The 13288-nt window shown below is 38.6% G+C and overlaps 2 protein-coding genes across 2 annotated transcripts in view; both read left to right on the forward strand.

Moving 5' to 3' along the window:
- The window catches only part of LOC139135286 (uncharacterized), an 82896-nt gene that overhangs the window by 6350 nt on the left and 63258 nt on the right, over window positions 1-13288 (forward strand). The gene's annotated exons all lie outside the window — the stretch shown is intronic.
- Window positions 1260-12735, forward strand: LOC139146670 (tripartite motif-containing protein 2-like). The gene is made up of 5 exons (XM_070717777.1): window positions 1260-1386; window positions 1746-1922; window positions 2242-2451; window positions 3331-3402; window positions 11918-12735. Exons 1-5 carry the CDS (start codon window positions 1260-1262, stop codon window positions 12733-12735), a joined length of 1404 nt encoding a protein of 467 aa, XP_070573878.1.

Consider the following 13288-nt stretch of genomic DNA (forward strand, 5'->3'; position numbering starts at 1 on the left):
ACAGCCACACCAACACAACCTGAGATGACTGCAGGGAGGGAAGTGAGATGGAGACAGCCACACCACACAACCTGAGATGACTGGCAGGGAGGGAAGTCAGATGGAGACAGCCACACCAACACAACCTGAGATGACTGTCAGGGAGGGAAGTGAGATGGAGACAGCCACATCAACACAACCTGAGATGACTGGCAGGGAGGGAAGTCAGATGGAGACAGCCACACCAACACAACCTGAGATGACTGGCAGGGAGGGAAGTGAGATGGAGACAGCCACACCAACACACCTGAGATGACTGTCAGGGAGGGAAGTGAGATGGAGACAGCCACACCAACACAACCTGAGATGACTGGCAGGGAGGAAGTGAGATGGAGACAGCCACATCAACACAACCTGAGATGACTGGCAGGGAGGGAAGTCAGATGGAGACAGCCACACCAACACAACCTGAGATGACTGGCAGGGAGGGAAGTCAGATGGAGACAGTCCACATCAACACAACCTGAGATGACTGGCAGGGAGGGAAGTGTGATGGAGGACAGCACATCAACACAACCTGAGATCACTGTTAGGGACATAAGTGAGATAGAGACAGCCACACCAACACAACCTGAGATGAGTGTCAGGGAGGGAAGTGAGATGGAGACAGCCACACCAACACAACCTGAGATGACTGTCAGGGAGGGAAGTGAGATGGAGACAGCCACACTCAACACAACCTGAGATGAGTGTCAGGGAGGGAAGTAAGATGGAGACAGCCACATCAACACAACCTGAGATGACTGGCAGGGAGGGAAGTGAGATGAGACAGCCACATCAAAACAACCTGAGATGACTGTCAGGGACGGAAGTGAGATGGAGCAGCCACACCAACACAACCTGAGATGACTGGCAGGGAGGGAAGTCAGACGGAGACAGCTACACCGACACAACCTGAGATGACTGGCAGGGAGGGAAGTGAGATAGAGACAGTCACATCAACACAACCTGAGATGACTAGCAGGGAGGAAAGTGTGATGGGACAGCCACATCAACACAACCTGAGATGACTGTCAGGGACAGAAGTGAGATGGAGACAGCCACATCAACACAACCTGAGATGACTGTCAGGGAGGGAAGTGAGATGGAGACAGCCACACCAACACAACCTGAGATGACTGCAGGGAGGGAAGTGAGATGGAGACACCACATCAACACAACCTGAGATGAGTGTCAGGGAGGGAAGTGAGATGGAGACAGCCACATCAACACAACCTGAGATGACTGTCAGGGAGGGAAGTGAGATGGAGACAGCCACATCAACACAACCTGAGATGACTGTCAGGGACAGAAGTGAGATAGAAACAGCCACACCAACACAACCTGAGATGAGTTTCAGGGAGGGAAGTGAGATGGAGACAGCCACACAAACACAACCTGAGATGACTGGCAGGGAGGGAAGTGAGATGGAGACAGCCACATCAACACAACCTGAGATGACTTGCAGGGAGGGAAGTGAGATGGAGACAGCCAACATCAACACAACCTGAGATGACTGTCAGGGAGGGAAGTGAGATGGAGACAGCCACATCAACACAACCTGAGATGACTGGCAGGGAGGGAAGTGAGATGGAGACAGCCACACCAACACAACCTGAGATGACTGGCAGGGAGGGAAGTGAGATGGAGACAGCCACACCAACACAACCTGAGATGACGGGCAGGGATGGAAGTGAGATGGAGACAGCCACACAACACAACCTGAGATGACTGTCAGGGAGGAAGTGAGATAGAGACAGCCACACCAACACAACCTGAGATGAGTTTCAGGGAGGGAAGTGAGATTGAGACAGCCACACCAACACAACCTGAGATGACTGGCAGGGAGGGAAGTGAGATGGAGACAGCCACACCAACACAACCTGAAATGACTGTCAGGTATGGTAAGTGAGATGGAGACAGCCACACAACACAACCTGACATGACTGTCAGGGAGGGAAGTGAGATGGAGACAGCCACATCAACACAACCTGAGATGACTGGCAGGGAGGGAAGTGAGATGGAGACAGCCACACCAACACAACCTGAGATGACTGGCAGGGAGGGAAGTGAGATGGAGACAGCCACACCAACACAACCTGAGATGACTGGCAGGGAGGGAAGTGAGATGAAGACAGCCACACCAACACAACCTGAGATGACTGTCAGGGAGGGAAGTGAGATGGAGACAGCCACACCAACACAACCTGAGATGACTGTCAGGGAGGGAAGTGAGATTGAAACACCCACATCGAACACAACCTGACATGACTGGCAAGGAGGGAAGTGAGATGGAGACAGCCACACCAACACAACCACAGGTGCTGGGAGAGGGCATCAGAAAAGACACAACAATGTTACCTGAAGCACATGTTGCAGAAAAGAGCGTCCATGAAGAAAGACTAGTTACCATGGGAAAAGAACATCAGAAACGTAACATATTTTTTCATTGTCTACTGCAATTGATAACTGAGCCTGTAAAAGTGAAGTACTTGTACAATGATAGCCAGTGAACATTGCACAAGGCAAAATATTTATTTAGCCAATTGGTTGTCATTTTTTGGAAAGTCTTAAATTTGAATATTGGCCTTGATAGGATAAAAAATACAGTTAAACCAGTAAACAGATAATTTGAGAAAAATATTCTGATAAATGCCTGTGCATTTTGCCTATGTACATTAAAGGAATTGAAATGAGCACTAGTAATTGGAGTTTTAATGGAAGATGACAAAGAATACTACGGTACATGTATATAACAGCTGGGGTATGGTCATTGAAGGAGACAAAGATCATTTCTTTAATTTTTTGGGACTGAGATCTCTTATGAGATTCTATAATTTGTCTGAGTAATTCCCTCACAGAATTGTTGGATCAAGAATATTTTTCTCATTTCTCTGCTTAATTTGACTGAAATACATCTAAAAATAATGGCTCTATAACCTGGTGAAAGGTACAGCTGTGAGAATTAAACTTTTATGTTACATGTTAAGTACCATATGAATGAGTGAGACTATGGAATGATATCAATCAAAGAATGTCCTTGATACCCAGTTGATACCAATACTGTACTGTATTTGACTGTAATTTTTACAAGTATAAGAGAGATATGAGAAATGTATTCCAACAAACCAATGATCTGAGACGGAACATCTTGCATTCTGGGGGAAATTCTGTCAAACACTTGCTGGAAAAAGAAATTTCCCAACATGTAGAGATGTTCATCCTCAGTCCATTGATAAACATCAGTTCTGTGCGTTTAAAATAATAGGACAGAACTTACTGTTGATGTAGGTATTTCTTATCCATTCACAGAGAAGAAAGACTCTGGTGGCATTTTCAGCAAGATCTCCAAGCGTATCTTTGGACGTAAAGAGAAATCTGATGGTGGTACAGCGATGTCCTGAAAGTAAAAAGGAACAGAGTTCAGTTAGTACTGGTGGTGAGAAGATGCCTAGTGGTTCAGTGTCCTCTAAGATGTCTGGTGGTACAGCAACTACTGGAAGTAAACAGGAACAGAGTTCAGTTACTGGTGGTGAAGAGATGCCTAGTGGTTCAGTGTCCTCTAAGATGTCTGGTCGTACAGCAACTACTGGAAGTAAATCTGGTAAGTAATAATATTATGTTAATTGTCAACACTCCATGTTTCAGAATTAATTTCTATGCTTTTTAGCAGAAATAGCATCTTTCATCAGCTTTGGAAAGTCCTTCCAGTTTAATACGCCAAATTTGAAATGTTCATATGCATTATCAATTAGCTGACAAGAAAATACAAAATGTGTTCCTTAATTGTATCATTGTCTTGTCAATAGTAAGTTTCATAAACTTTGCTAATAAGTCCTTCCAGTCTTCTGTTGCTGATAATTCAGTAATTGGGAAAGTATGTGAAATATGCAAATTAGTAACTAGCTGATGTAAAAATGCTAAACAAATATCGTTAACATTTTATAATAGTATCTTCCAAATACATAACAAGTTTTGTAAACTTTGGTAAAGTCAGAATGTACCATATGTACCAGATTTCATTTCAATCCTAACAGCTGTTCTTGAGACTGACAGACAGAGAGACAGACAGACACACACACACACACACACTCAACAAACATGCTGCAACATACGTTCAGATGTACATGTGAGATAAAATGATCAAAACCTAGTACACCTTTTTGCTCACCCCTCCTCCCCCCCCCCCCCAACTGACCGGGCATGTAAATCATACTGAAGACAATATGTCACATACACAACATCAGCATACATGTAAGAAGCTATCAGGTTAAAGTATTGCTTTATATGCAAAATACGGATTATCATTTGCACTGACCATAGAATGATCTATAGTTTGTTCTTGTGGCAGTTTTAAATATGTGAACCATAATGAATGCTAGCATGCCATCACTACTAGGAGATATTCAGTGTATCACCACTTTTCCTAATTTTGAGTGATATCAACAAAACTTCTTACACACATACCAGTACTGTGATAAGGCCAGCACATAGAGGTAATTAACACTGACAGACAATACCTTATCCTCTAAAAGGAAACACTTTAACATTCAGCAAAACTTGAAATTTTCAAGTAAACGTAATGTGCTATGTTCATTTGTTAAAAATAACTTATTAACTGAAAATTACTTACATAAAATGCTGAGCAACTACCAGGATTATAATCCACAATACAGCTGTACATGCATACTGACTCCATTGTATGTGAATTGACCTATATAGAGAAAAAGAACATTTGTATAGAAAGTAAAATTTGTAAATAAAATATATATTACTAAATTACTATAGGGAATTTTCAAAGGTTCAAGTGCAGAGTAATTGATATTACCCATAATTCAACATTTGTACAATGGCTGAAGTTTTGAACAGACCTGTTTGAAAGAAAATAGTTTAACATTCAGCATAAATCTGTATGAAAGGCAGAAGCTTTTAAATTAATTCAATGTAACAATTTGGTATTATTGTTCATTTCTTAAAAGAACAACTTATGAATTGAAATTTACTTACATAAAATGCTGAACAGCTACCAGTAAATCCACACTAAAGCTGTACATGCATGCTGACTCCATCGAATGTGAACTGACCTACTATAGACGGAAACAATATTTTAACAAAAAATATCAATTTGTGAGTAAAATGTATCCTCCAAAATTTCCATATGTAATTATTCCAAGGTTACAATGCAAAGAAATTGATATTACCCATAATTCAACATGATTTGTACACTGACTTTACAAGAATCTAGTGTACAGAAATTCAGGCAAATTTCAGTAAATTTAAAGGATGTAGTTTTGGGCTCCTATTTAGTCTCATTGTGTAATTTGAGTAAAATGTGAAAGTAATGATGAATGTTTTGTGGAAGAGATGGCAATTTTTAGAAAGATTAAAATGTTCTTGTAGAAAGCTTTATGATAAAGTTTACAAGAACAAGAGAGACCAATTTCAGCTGTATGGCCAATACAATGTATGGTTACTTTTTGAATGAATAAAACAAAGGAAATATATTTAATCCCCTTCGAGAGAATGACCAACTTGGTTTGCATTTCAAGTTGATACACAGTACAAAATTTTACAGTACCGGTAAGTCTTGATATATCAATAGATCAGTATTCATAAAATTTGCCAGGATATTTCCAGGGATGTGTCACCTTGAGTAATCCAGCCACAAGTATACATTTTGTTTCAAGAGTATATCTTTTGGGAAATATATTCTCTGAATGACAATTAATGAGCATGTGAATCATACCAAAGACAGTGTTTCCCATGACATTCACATAGGAAGACAGCTTGATCCAGTACTGCCTGACTTTCTCTGACATCTAAAATGCTACTTTGGGAAACCATTTGCACTGACTAGAGAATGATATAAAGTAATGATGTGGTGTCAAGTCTGAATATGGTATAGCTGAAAACTGTGCTAGATGAATGCTAGCTATTGCCAGCACTACCATGAAATATTAACTGTATACCACTTTTCCTAATTTGGATGAGAGTGATATCACCACATCTTTCACACATACCAGTACTGTGATAAGGCCAACACATAGTGGTAATTAACACTGACAGTACTAGTTTGAAAGGAAAGATAAGGCCAACACATAGTGGTAATTAACACTGACAGTACTAGTTTGAAAGGAAAGATAAGGCCAACACATAGTGGTAATTAACACTGACAGTACTAGTTTGAAAGGAAAGATAAGGCCAACACATAGTGGTAATTAACACTGACAGTACTAGTTTGAAAGGAAAGATAAGGCCAACACATAGTGGTAATTAACACTGACAGTACTAGTTTGAAAGGAAAGATAAGGCCAACACATAGTGGTAATTAACACTGACAGTACTAGTTTGAAAGGAAGGATAAGGCCAACACATGGTGGTAATTAACACTGACAGTACTAGTTTGAAAGGAAAGATAAGGCCAACACATGGTGGTAATTAACACTGACAGTACTAGTTTGAAAGGAAAGATAAGGCAACACATAGTGGTAATTAACACTGACAGTACTAGTTTGAAAGGAAAGATAAGGCCAACACATAGTGGTAATTAACACTGACAGTACTAGTTTGAAAGGAAAGATAAGGCCAACACATAGTGGTAATTAACACTGACAGTACTAGTTTGAAAGGAAAGATAAGGCCAACACATAGTGGTAATTAACACTGACAGTACTAGTTTGAAAGGAAAGATAAGGCCAACACATAGTGGTAATTAACACTGACAGTACTAGTTTGAAAGGAAAGATAAGGCCAACACATAGTGGTAATTAACACTGACAGTACTAGTTTGAAAGGAAAGATAAGGCCAACACATAGTGGTAATTAACACTGACAGTACTAGTTTGAAAGGAAAGATAAGGCCAACACATAGTGGTAATTAACACTGACAGTACTAGTTTGAAAGGAAAGATAAGGCCAACACATAGTGGTAATTAACACTGACAGTACTAGTTTGAAAGGAAAGATAAGGCCAACACATAGTGGTAATTAACACTGACAGTACTAGTTTGAAAGGAAAGATAAGGCCAACACATAGTGGTAATTAACACTGACAGTACTGTTGAAAGGAAAGATAAGGCCTACACATAGTGGTAATTAACACTGACAGTACTAGTTTGAAAGGAAAGATAAGGCCAACACATAGTGGTAATTAACACTGACAGTACTAGTTTGAAAGGAAAGATAAGGCCAACACATAGTGGTAATTAACACTGACAGTACTAGTTTGAAAGGAAAGATAAGGCCAACACATAGTGGTAATTAACACTGACAGTACTAGTTTGAAAGGAAAGATAAGGCCAACACATAGTGGTAATTAACACTGACAGTACTAGTTTGAAAGGAAAGATAAGGCCAACACATAGTGGTAATTAACACTGACAGTACTAGTTTGAAAGGAAAGATAAGGCCAACACATAGTGGTAATTAACACTGACAGTACTAGTTTGAAAGGAAAGATAAGGCCAACACATAGTGGTAATTAACACTGACAGTACTGTTTGAAAGGAAAGATAAGGCCAACACATAGTGGTAATTAACACTGACAGTACTAGTTTGAAAGGAAAGATAAGGCCAACACATAGTGGTAATTAACACTGACAGTACTAGTTTGAAAGGAAAGATAAGGCCAACACATAGTGGTAATTAACACTGACAGTACTAGTTTGAAAGAAAGATAAGGCCAACACATAGTGGTAATTAACACTGACAGTACTAGTTTGAAAGGAAAGATAAGGCCTACACATAGTGGTAATTAACACTGACAGTACTAGTTTGAAAGGAAAGATAAGGCCAACACATAGTGGTAATTAACACTGACAGTACTAGTTTGAAAGGAAAGATAAGGCCAACACATAGTGGTAATTAACTCTGACAGTACTAGTTTGAAAGGAAAGATAAGGCCTACACATAGTGGTAATTAACACTGACAGTACTAGTTTGAAAGGAAAGATAAGGCCAACACATAGTGGTAATTAACACTGACAGTACTAGTTTGAAAGGAAAGATAAGGCCAACACATAGTGGTAATTAACACTGACAGTACTAGTTTGAAAGGAAAGATAAGGCCAACACATAGTGGTAATTAACACTGACAGTACTAGTTTGAAAGGAAAGATAAGGCCAACACATAGTGGTAATTAACACTGACAGTACTAGTTTGAAAGGAAAGATAAGGCCAACACATAGTGGTAATTAACACTGACAGTACTAGTTTGAAAGGAAAGATAAGGCCAACACATAGTGGTAATTAACACTGACAGTACTAGTTTGAAAGGAAAGATAAGGCCAACACATAGTGGTAATTAACACTGACAGTACTAGTTTGAAAGGAAAAAGTTCAATGTTAAAGGAGAATGTGCCTTTGGGAAAAATATCAGAGAAACATATTGTGGAGTTTATAGAGAGTAAAGTTGTCATCGGCTGTGTTTTGAGAAAATCAGGAATTTTACTTTTTTTCCACATAGAGATAACATAGGGATGGTAGCCATTTTGAATTTCAATTCTTGGTGAATATTGGGCAATTTCTTTGCCTAGTAGTGCCAAAATTTGCATAGTAACCTCTGAAATTATTCTTGATTTTGAAAGAGAATACTTGAGAGTTTGCTTGGAGAAAATTTGAGCAAAAAGTCTTTCATTTCTGAGGCACAAACTGGGTCATTTCCAAAATTGACGACACTATACCATAATATTATTTCCATGATTAGCCAATCACCGATTGAATTATGTTATTGATAAGATTGCACTCACTGCAGGTTTACAAGCATTGTATCAATCACTATCGGCTACTTTCAGCCCACATGTAGGCTGTAAAATCCAAAATTGCACTTCTTTCATGATGAACATGATCCTATGTCATCCAAACACTCTTTGACAAACAATAAGACCATCTAGCAAAGTAGCAAAACCAAGATATTTACGATTCATTTTGATTACCCCTTTCAAGATTTCCTTCATCTCTCTCGCATAGAATTTTTGATGGCTGTCGTATCCAATATAAAGTGGATTTTCTGAAGGACATGTGTAGGTACGCCGTTGATATTTTGCAGGATTTCAGGCTAGAGTCAAGCACCAAATCAATATATGGGGTTTGGTTGTCTAAGCCAGACTAAACATGGTATGCCATTTTGACAGAATACGGCATGTTACGGTAATTGTTCATTCCACAATGACATCTGTATATTTCCATGAATGTACAACCACTCTAACAACCACTTTTACAATTACTGACAATATTTGTGACACGGATCTATGATAATAATACATTCAAAAGTTTTGTGAATGGTGCAGCGGAGCAGTTTTAGCACACCATGGCTTACGTAACCATGAACCCATGTTGAGGTTGCCAGGAAATACGCTCTGGAGCTATTTGTGTCAAACTTTTACTGATGGTGTGCTGGCTGCTTACTGGTTAAAGAAAGGGAAAAAAATATTATGGTGTAGCGTCGCCTATTTAGGAAATGACCCGAACTATTTACGTGTAACATTAACAATGGGCAAAATCTTTTCTAGTTATGTATTGGTACTACTGTTTATGTTGAGATCATAAAATATGAGTTAAAATCAACTTACATAAAATGCTGAATGGATTCCAGGAGGACCACACTAATACTGTATGTGCATGATGACTCCATTGTATGTAAATTAACCTAAAATAGAGAAATAAAACGTTTGCACTTAAAAACATCAAGTTGTTAGCAAAAAATATCCTCTGAATTTACTCTAAGTAATTTTTTTCAAGTGCGTGATGCAAATTACCCATAGTTCAACATGATTTGTCCAATGACATGAAAAACCCTAGCAATCAGTCATATAAAAATTCAGAGACAATTTGCTTTTCAGGACCTATTAATTCTCATCATTTAATTGGAATAAACAGGAAATTATTGATGACTTTTTGATGGAGGACTTAGAAATTTCCAGATATATAATGCTCTTTCAATTTTATGATAAAGGTAATACATGAAAACGGAGAAACCAGTTTCACCTGTATGGCCAATATAGTGTATGGTTACTTTTTTGAATCGATGTAACAAGAAAATGCCATTTATTCTCCATAGGAACTGTGGATAATTAACACATGGACACGGTAAATGCAAGTAATTGCGTGTGGCCTTGAACCCCCCCCCCCACCCCCACCCCCGCAAACAAAAGTTTGGAAGTGGGAAAATCCAATCAAGCCTCATTCTGTATCAGCATACCTAACGGTACAAACTGGTAATTATGTCGCTATGAAATTGCAACAAATTACCACACCCCTGGCATGATACCACCTCTACATTTGTAAAGTCAATCTTTGTTCAGCGCAAACTCCACAATGATGTGACCAATAGAATGAAATGAATTGATATGTGTATCCAAATTTTAAATGATTGTCACACGGGTACGTACTGAATCACATGTATGTCAAAAGAATGTTGGTGTACATGTAGTGCCGGTGATGCATTGGCCTGGTACACTCCAAACAATGTAGTGCAATATTTTGCGATTTACAAAACGTGTGGCGAGATGTTGGGACAGAAAAACATGTAATTTTGTGTACGGTAATGGAGACACAGCCAAACACCCTTCAACCTAAATGCAGACATTGTTCAACTGTGCATGTGTTTTAATTATCCACAGTCCCTTAAAGAGAATGACCAACTTGGTTGGTCATGTCAAGTTGATAAACAAACCAACTTTGTTGGGGCACCATTTAACAAGTGGTATAGCCACAAATTGATGACGTCAAATCGCCGTACACAATACACAGTGCCATAATTACAAGGCCGTCTGTGTTTTGTGTACGGTGATTTGACGTCTTCAGTTTGTGGCTATACCACTTGTAAAATGTTGCCCTTTGTTGGTCATGCCAAGTTGATAAACAAAGCAAGATTTGACAGTAACTGAAAGACTTGATAAATCAAATTCAATGAACTTGATCATTTAAATTTTGACATCATAAGTTTTAGAAAGGAGCCATATTTTTAAAAATTTGGCTAAATGAGAACTATAAAAGCAATTACAATTATCGTTGAATAAATAAATAACACACATAAAAAGGGAAGTGTCCTCATTATTTTAGGGCATTGTCCACTGTGCTGTGTAATTTTGTTCATGTATTGTTAGAGAATTTTAAATAAACATTACTGATAAAGACAGCATAATTCACTTATAAATTTTAACATTTGGTCCACAAGTGTTGCTATGACAACACAAACATCTGTAAATTCATCACATTTAAGTTACACAACAACAACCATTCACAAATGAGTTCAGGATTTTCGAACATGATGTTATTCACATTGTAAAATTATGGAATTTAAATGGTAAAAAGTTCTTTGTTTCATCTAGTGAACTTGCAGAAACGTCATATTTACCTAAAAAAAAGCATTTTGTCATTTTATTTGATTCTTGAATTCATAATGTACTGACAATTCAATATGCTTGCTATAATCAGAAAAAGTTTTGTAAAGAATTTTCATAAAAACAAAGGAAACTCAGAAGTTATACCAAAATTATAATTTTTGAACCAAAAACTACAAAATGTTGCCATGGCAACATAGCTGTCACTTCATTGGCTACATCGGACACAGTTCCCTTTACAGCACTAATATGCTAAAATCAAATTTGATCAACAAAACACCTAAAGAAGCTGAGATATTGGTAAACAACATTTGGAAATGACCATTTCTGACAAAACAAACACTTGTGTTACCATGGTAATAAGGTATCAAAATTTATGATATGATGATGATAAATGCACTAAAAAGCTTGGCTGAACATTTGACTTTGTATTTGACTATTATTTGTGTCTATAGTTGTTTTCACTTTCAAGATATACCACATCAAGTACAGCCTATTGTTAACTGTAGTTCTATTTCATGTTCTGCTGATCCTATTTTGACCTTTGACCTTTCAGAACGTTGGTCAAGAAGAACTCTGAAGGGTCATCAAGGACACAAGTTCAAAGATGTAAATGGTCTGGCATTCCACAATGATAAACTTTTGGTGTGTGACAGCGACAACAATATTGTACACATACTGAACCAAGATTACACTTGTGAAAAGGAGTTGGGCAGTTTCAGTGGTCAGTTTGCCAAGCCATTCAAGCCATGGTCCATAGCTGTCTCTCAGGACAACCTCTACTTCATCCTTGATAAGAGTAATGTGCAAATAGTTGTTTGTGATCAAAATAATAAAGTTATCAGAATAATTAGCCTACCTACACACTCAGATCCCTGGTGCATTGCTCTTGTGAAGGGATTTGTTATTATTACAGAGGTCAACGGTCACTGCGTCCTGAAGTACAGCCTGGACGAAGGGTACCTTTACAAGTTTGGTCGTCAAGGTGATGGCCATACACGATTCCAGTACCCCTACTTTGTAGCTATCAACAGTAGGGATGTCATCATGGTGTCTGACAGTTACAATGACTGCATCAAGTGTTTTGACACTCAGTTCAATTACCTGTACAAATACAATCACCACGGTAACAGCAAGGCTCAGCTGTTCTACCCATACAGCATTGCCGTTGATGGCGCTGACAATGTTTATGTTTGTGATTGGAACAATGCTAGGATTTCGATTTGGAGTGAAGATAGAATGTGGGGACATAATCTTTTCCAAGATGAATTGAGCTGGCCTGAGTACATTGCAGTGACCGCCAACGGTGATAGAATTGCTGTTGTTAGTGGATCGTACCGGTCCTGCAATGAAATTGTAGTATTTTCTAAGTAGACAGAAACACCAAGATGATGTGTAAATGTCTAAATTTCATCAAAATATTGAAATTTGTTCAAAACTTTTGACGCGCTAATTTTAATCGTCACTCAGTCGGGACACCCACATAGAGAGGAACGAGTTTCTCTAATTTTCACATTTTAGTTCTGTATTTTTCTAAATTATGAATTATAAAAATCAAATTAAAAATCAAATTTGGAGGGGAAATGGAAGTTGTTCGCGACTGCCCCCTCCCACTTGTTGAGGATTGCCCACTCAATTTCAACATTTTCATCCTCTTCGACCGCAGGAATCTCCCCTTAACCTTGCAAATTTAAAATGTAAAAAAAATTAGGTCCACATGCCAGCATACGCACGACAAAATTTTTCTGGCCTGCACATATTACGAAATTGCTGTCCCACCAGCAGAGAAACCACCCTTAACCAACTACTAATGCTTCTCCTGGATTTTCGCGTTATTGTCAGGGCTAACAGCTAATAATGCGTGTGTTTCTGTTATTCTGATTCCCTGTCCCAACTTGCCGCTGGCTGCGCTGTTTTGTGATCAAGA

Source organism: Ptychodera flava, chromosome 1, assembly GCF_041260155.1.
Source record: "Ptychodera flava strain L36383 chromosome 1, AS_Pfla_20210202, whole genome shotgun sequence".
Lineage (NCBI taxonomy): Eukaryota > Metazoa > Hemichordata > Enteropneusta > Ptychoderidae > Ptychodera > Ptychodera flava.

Coding starts and splice junctions, on each gene's coding strand:
- LOC139146670 (XM_070717777.1), top strand. CDS start 1,260: ATGACTGTCAGGGAGGGAAGTGAGATGGAGACAGCCACATCAACACAA. Junction 1,387..1,745: donor GATGAGTTTCAGGGAGGGAA/GTGAGATGGAGA, acceptor ACACAACCTGAG/ATGACTGTCAGGGAGGAAGT. Junction 2,452..3,330: donor GGGAAAAGAACATCAGAAAC/GTAACATATTTT, acceptor ATCCATTCACAG/AGAAGAAAGACTCTGGTGGC.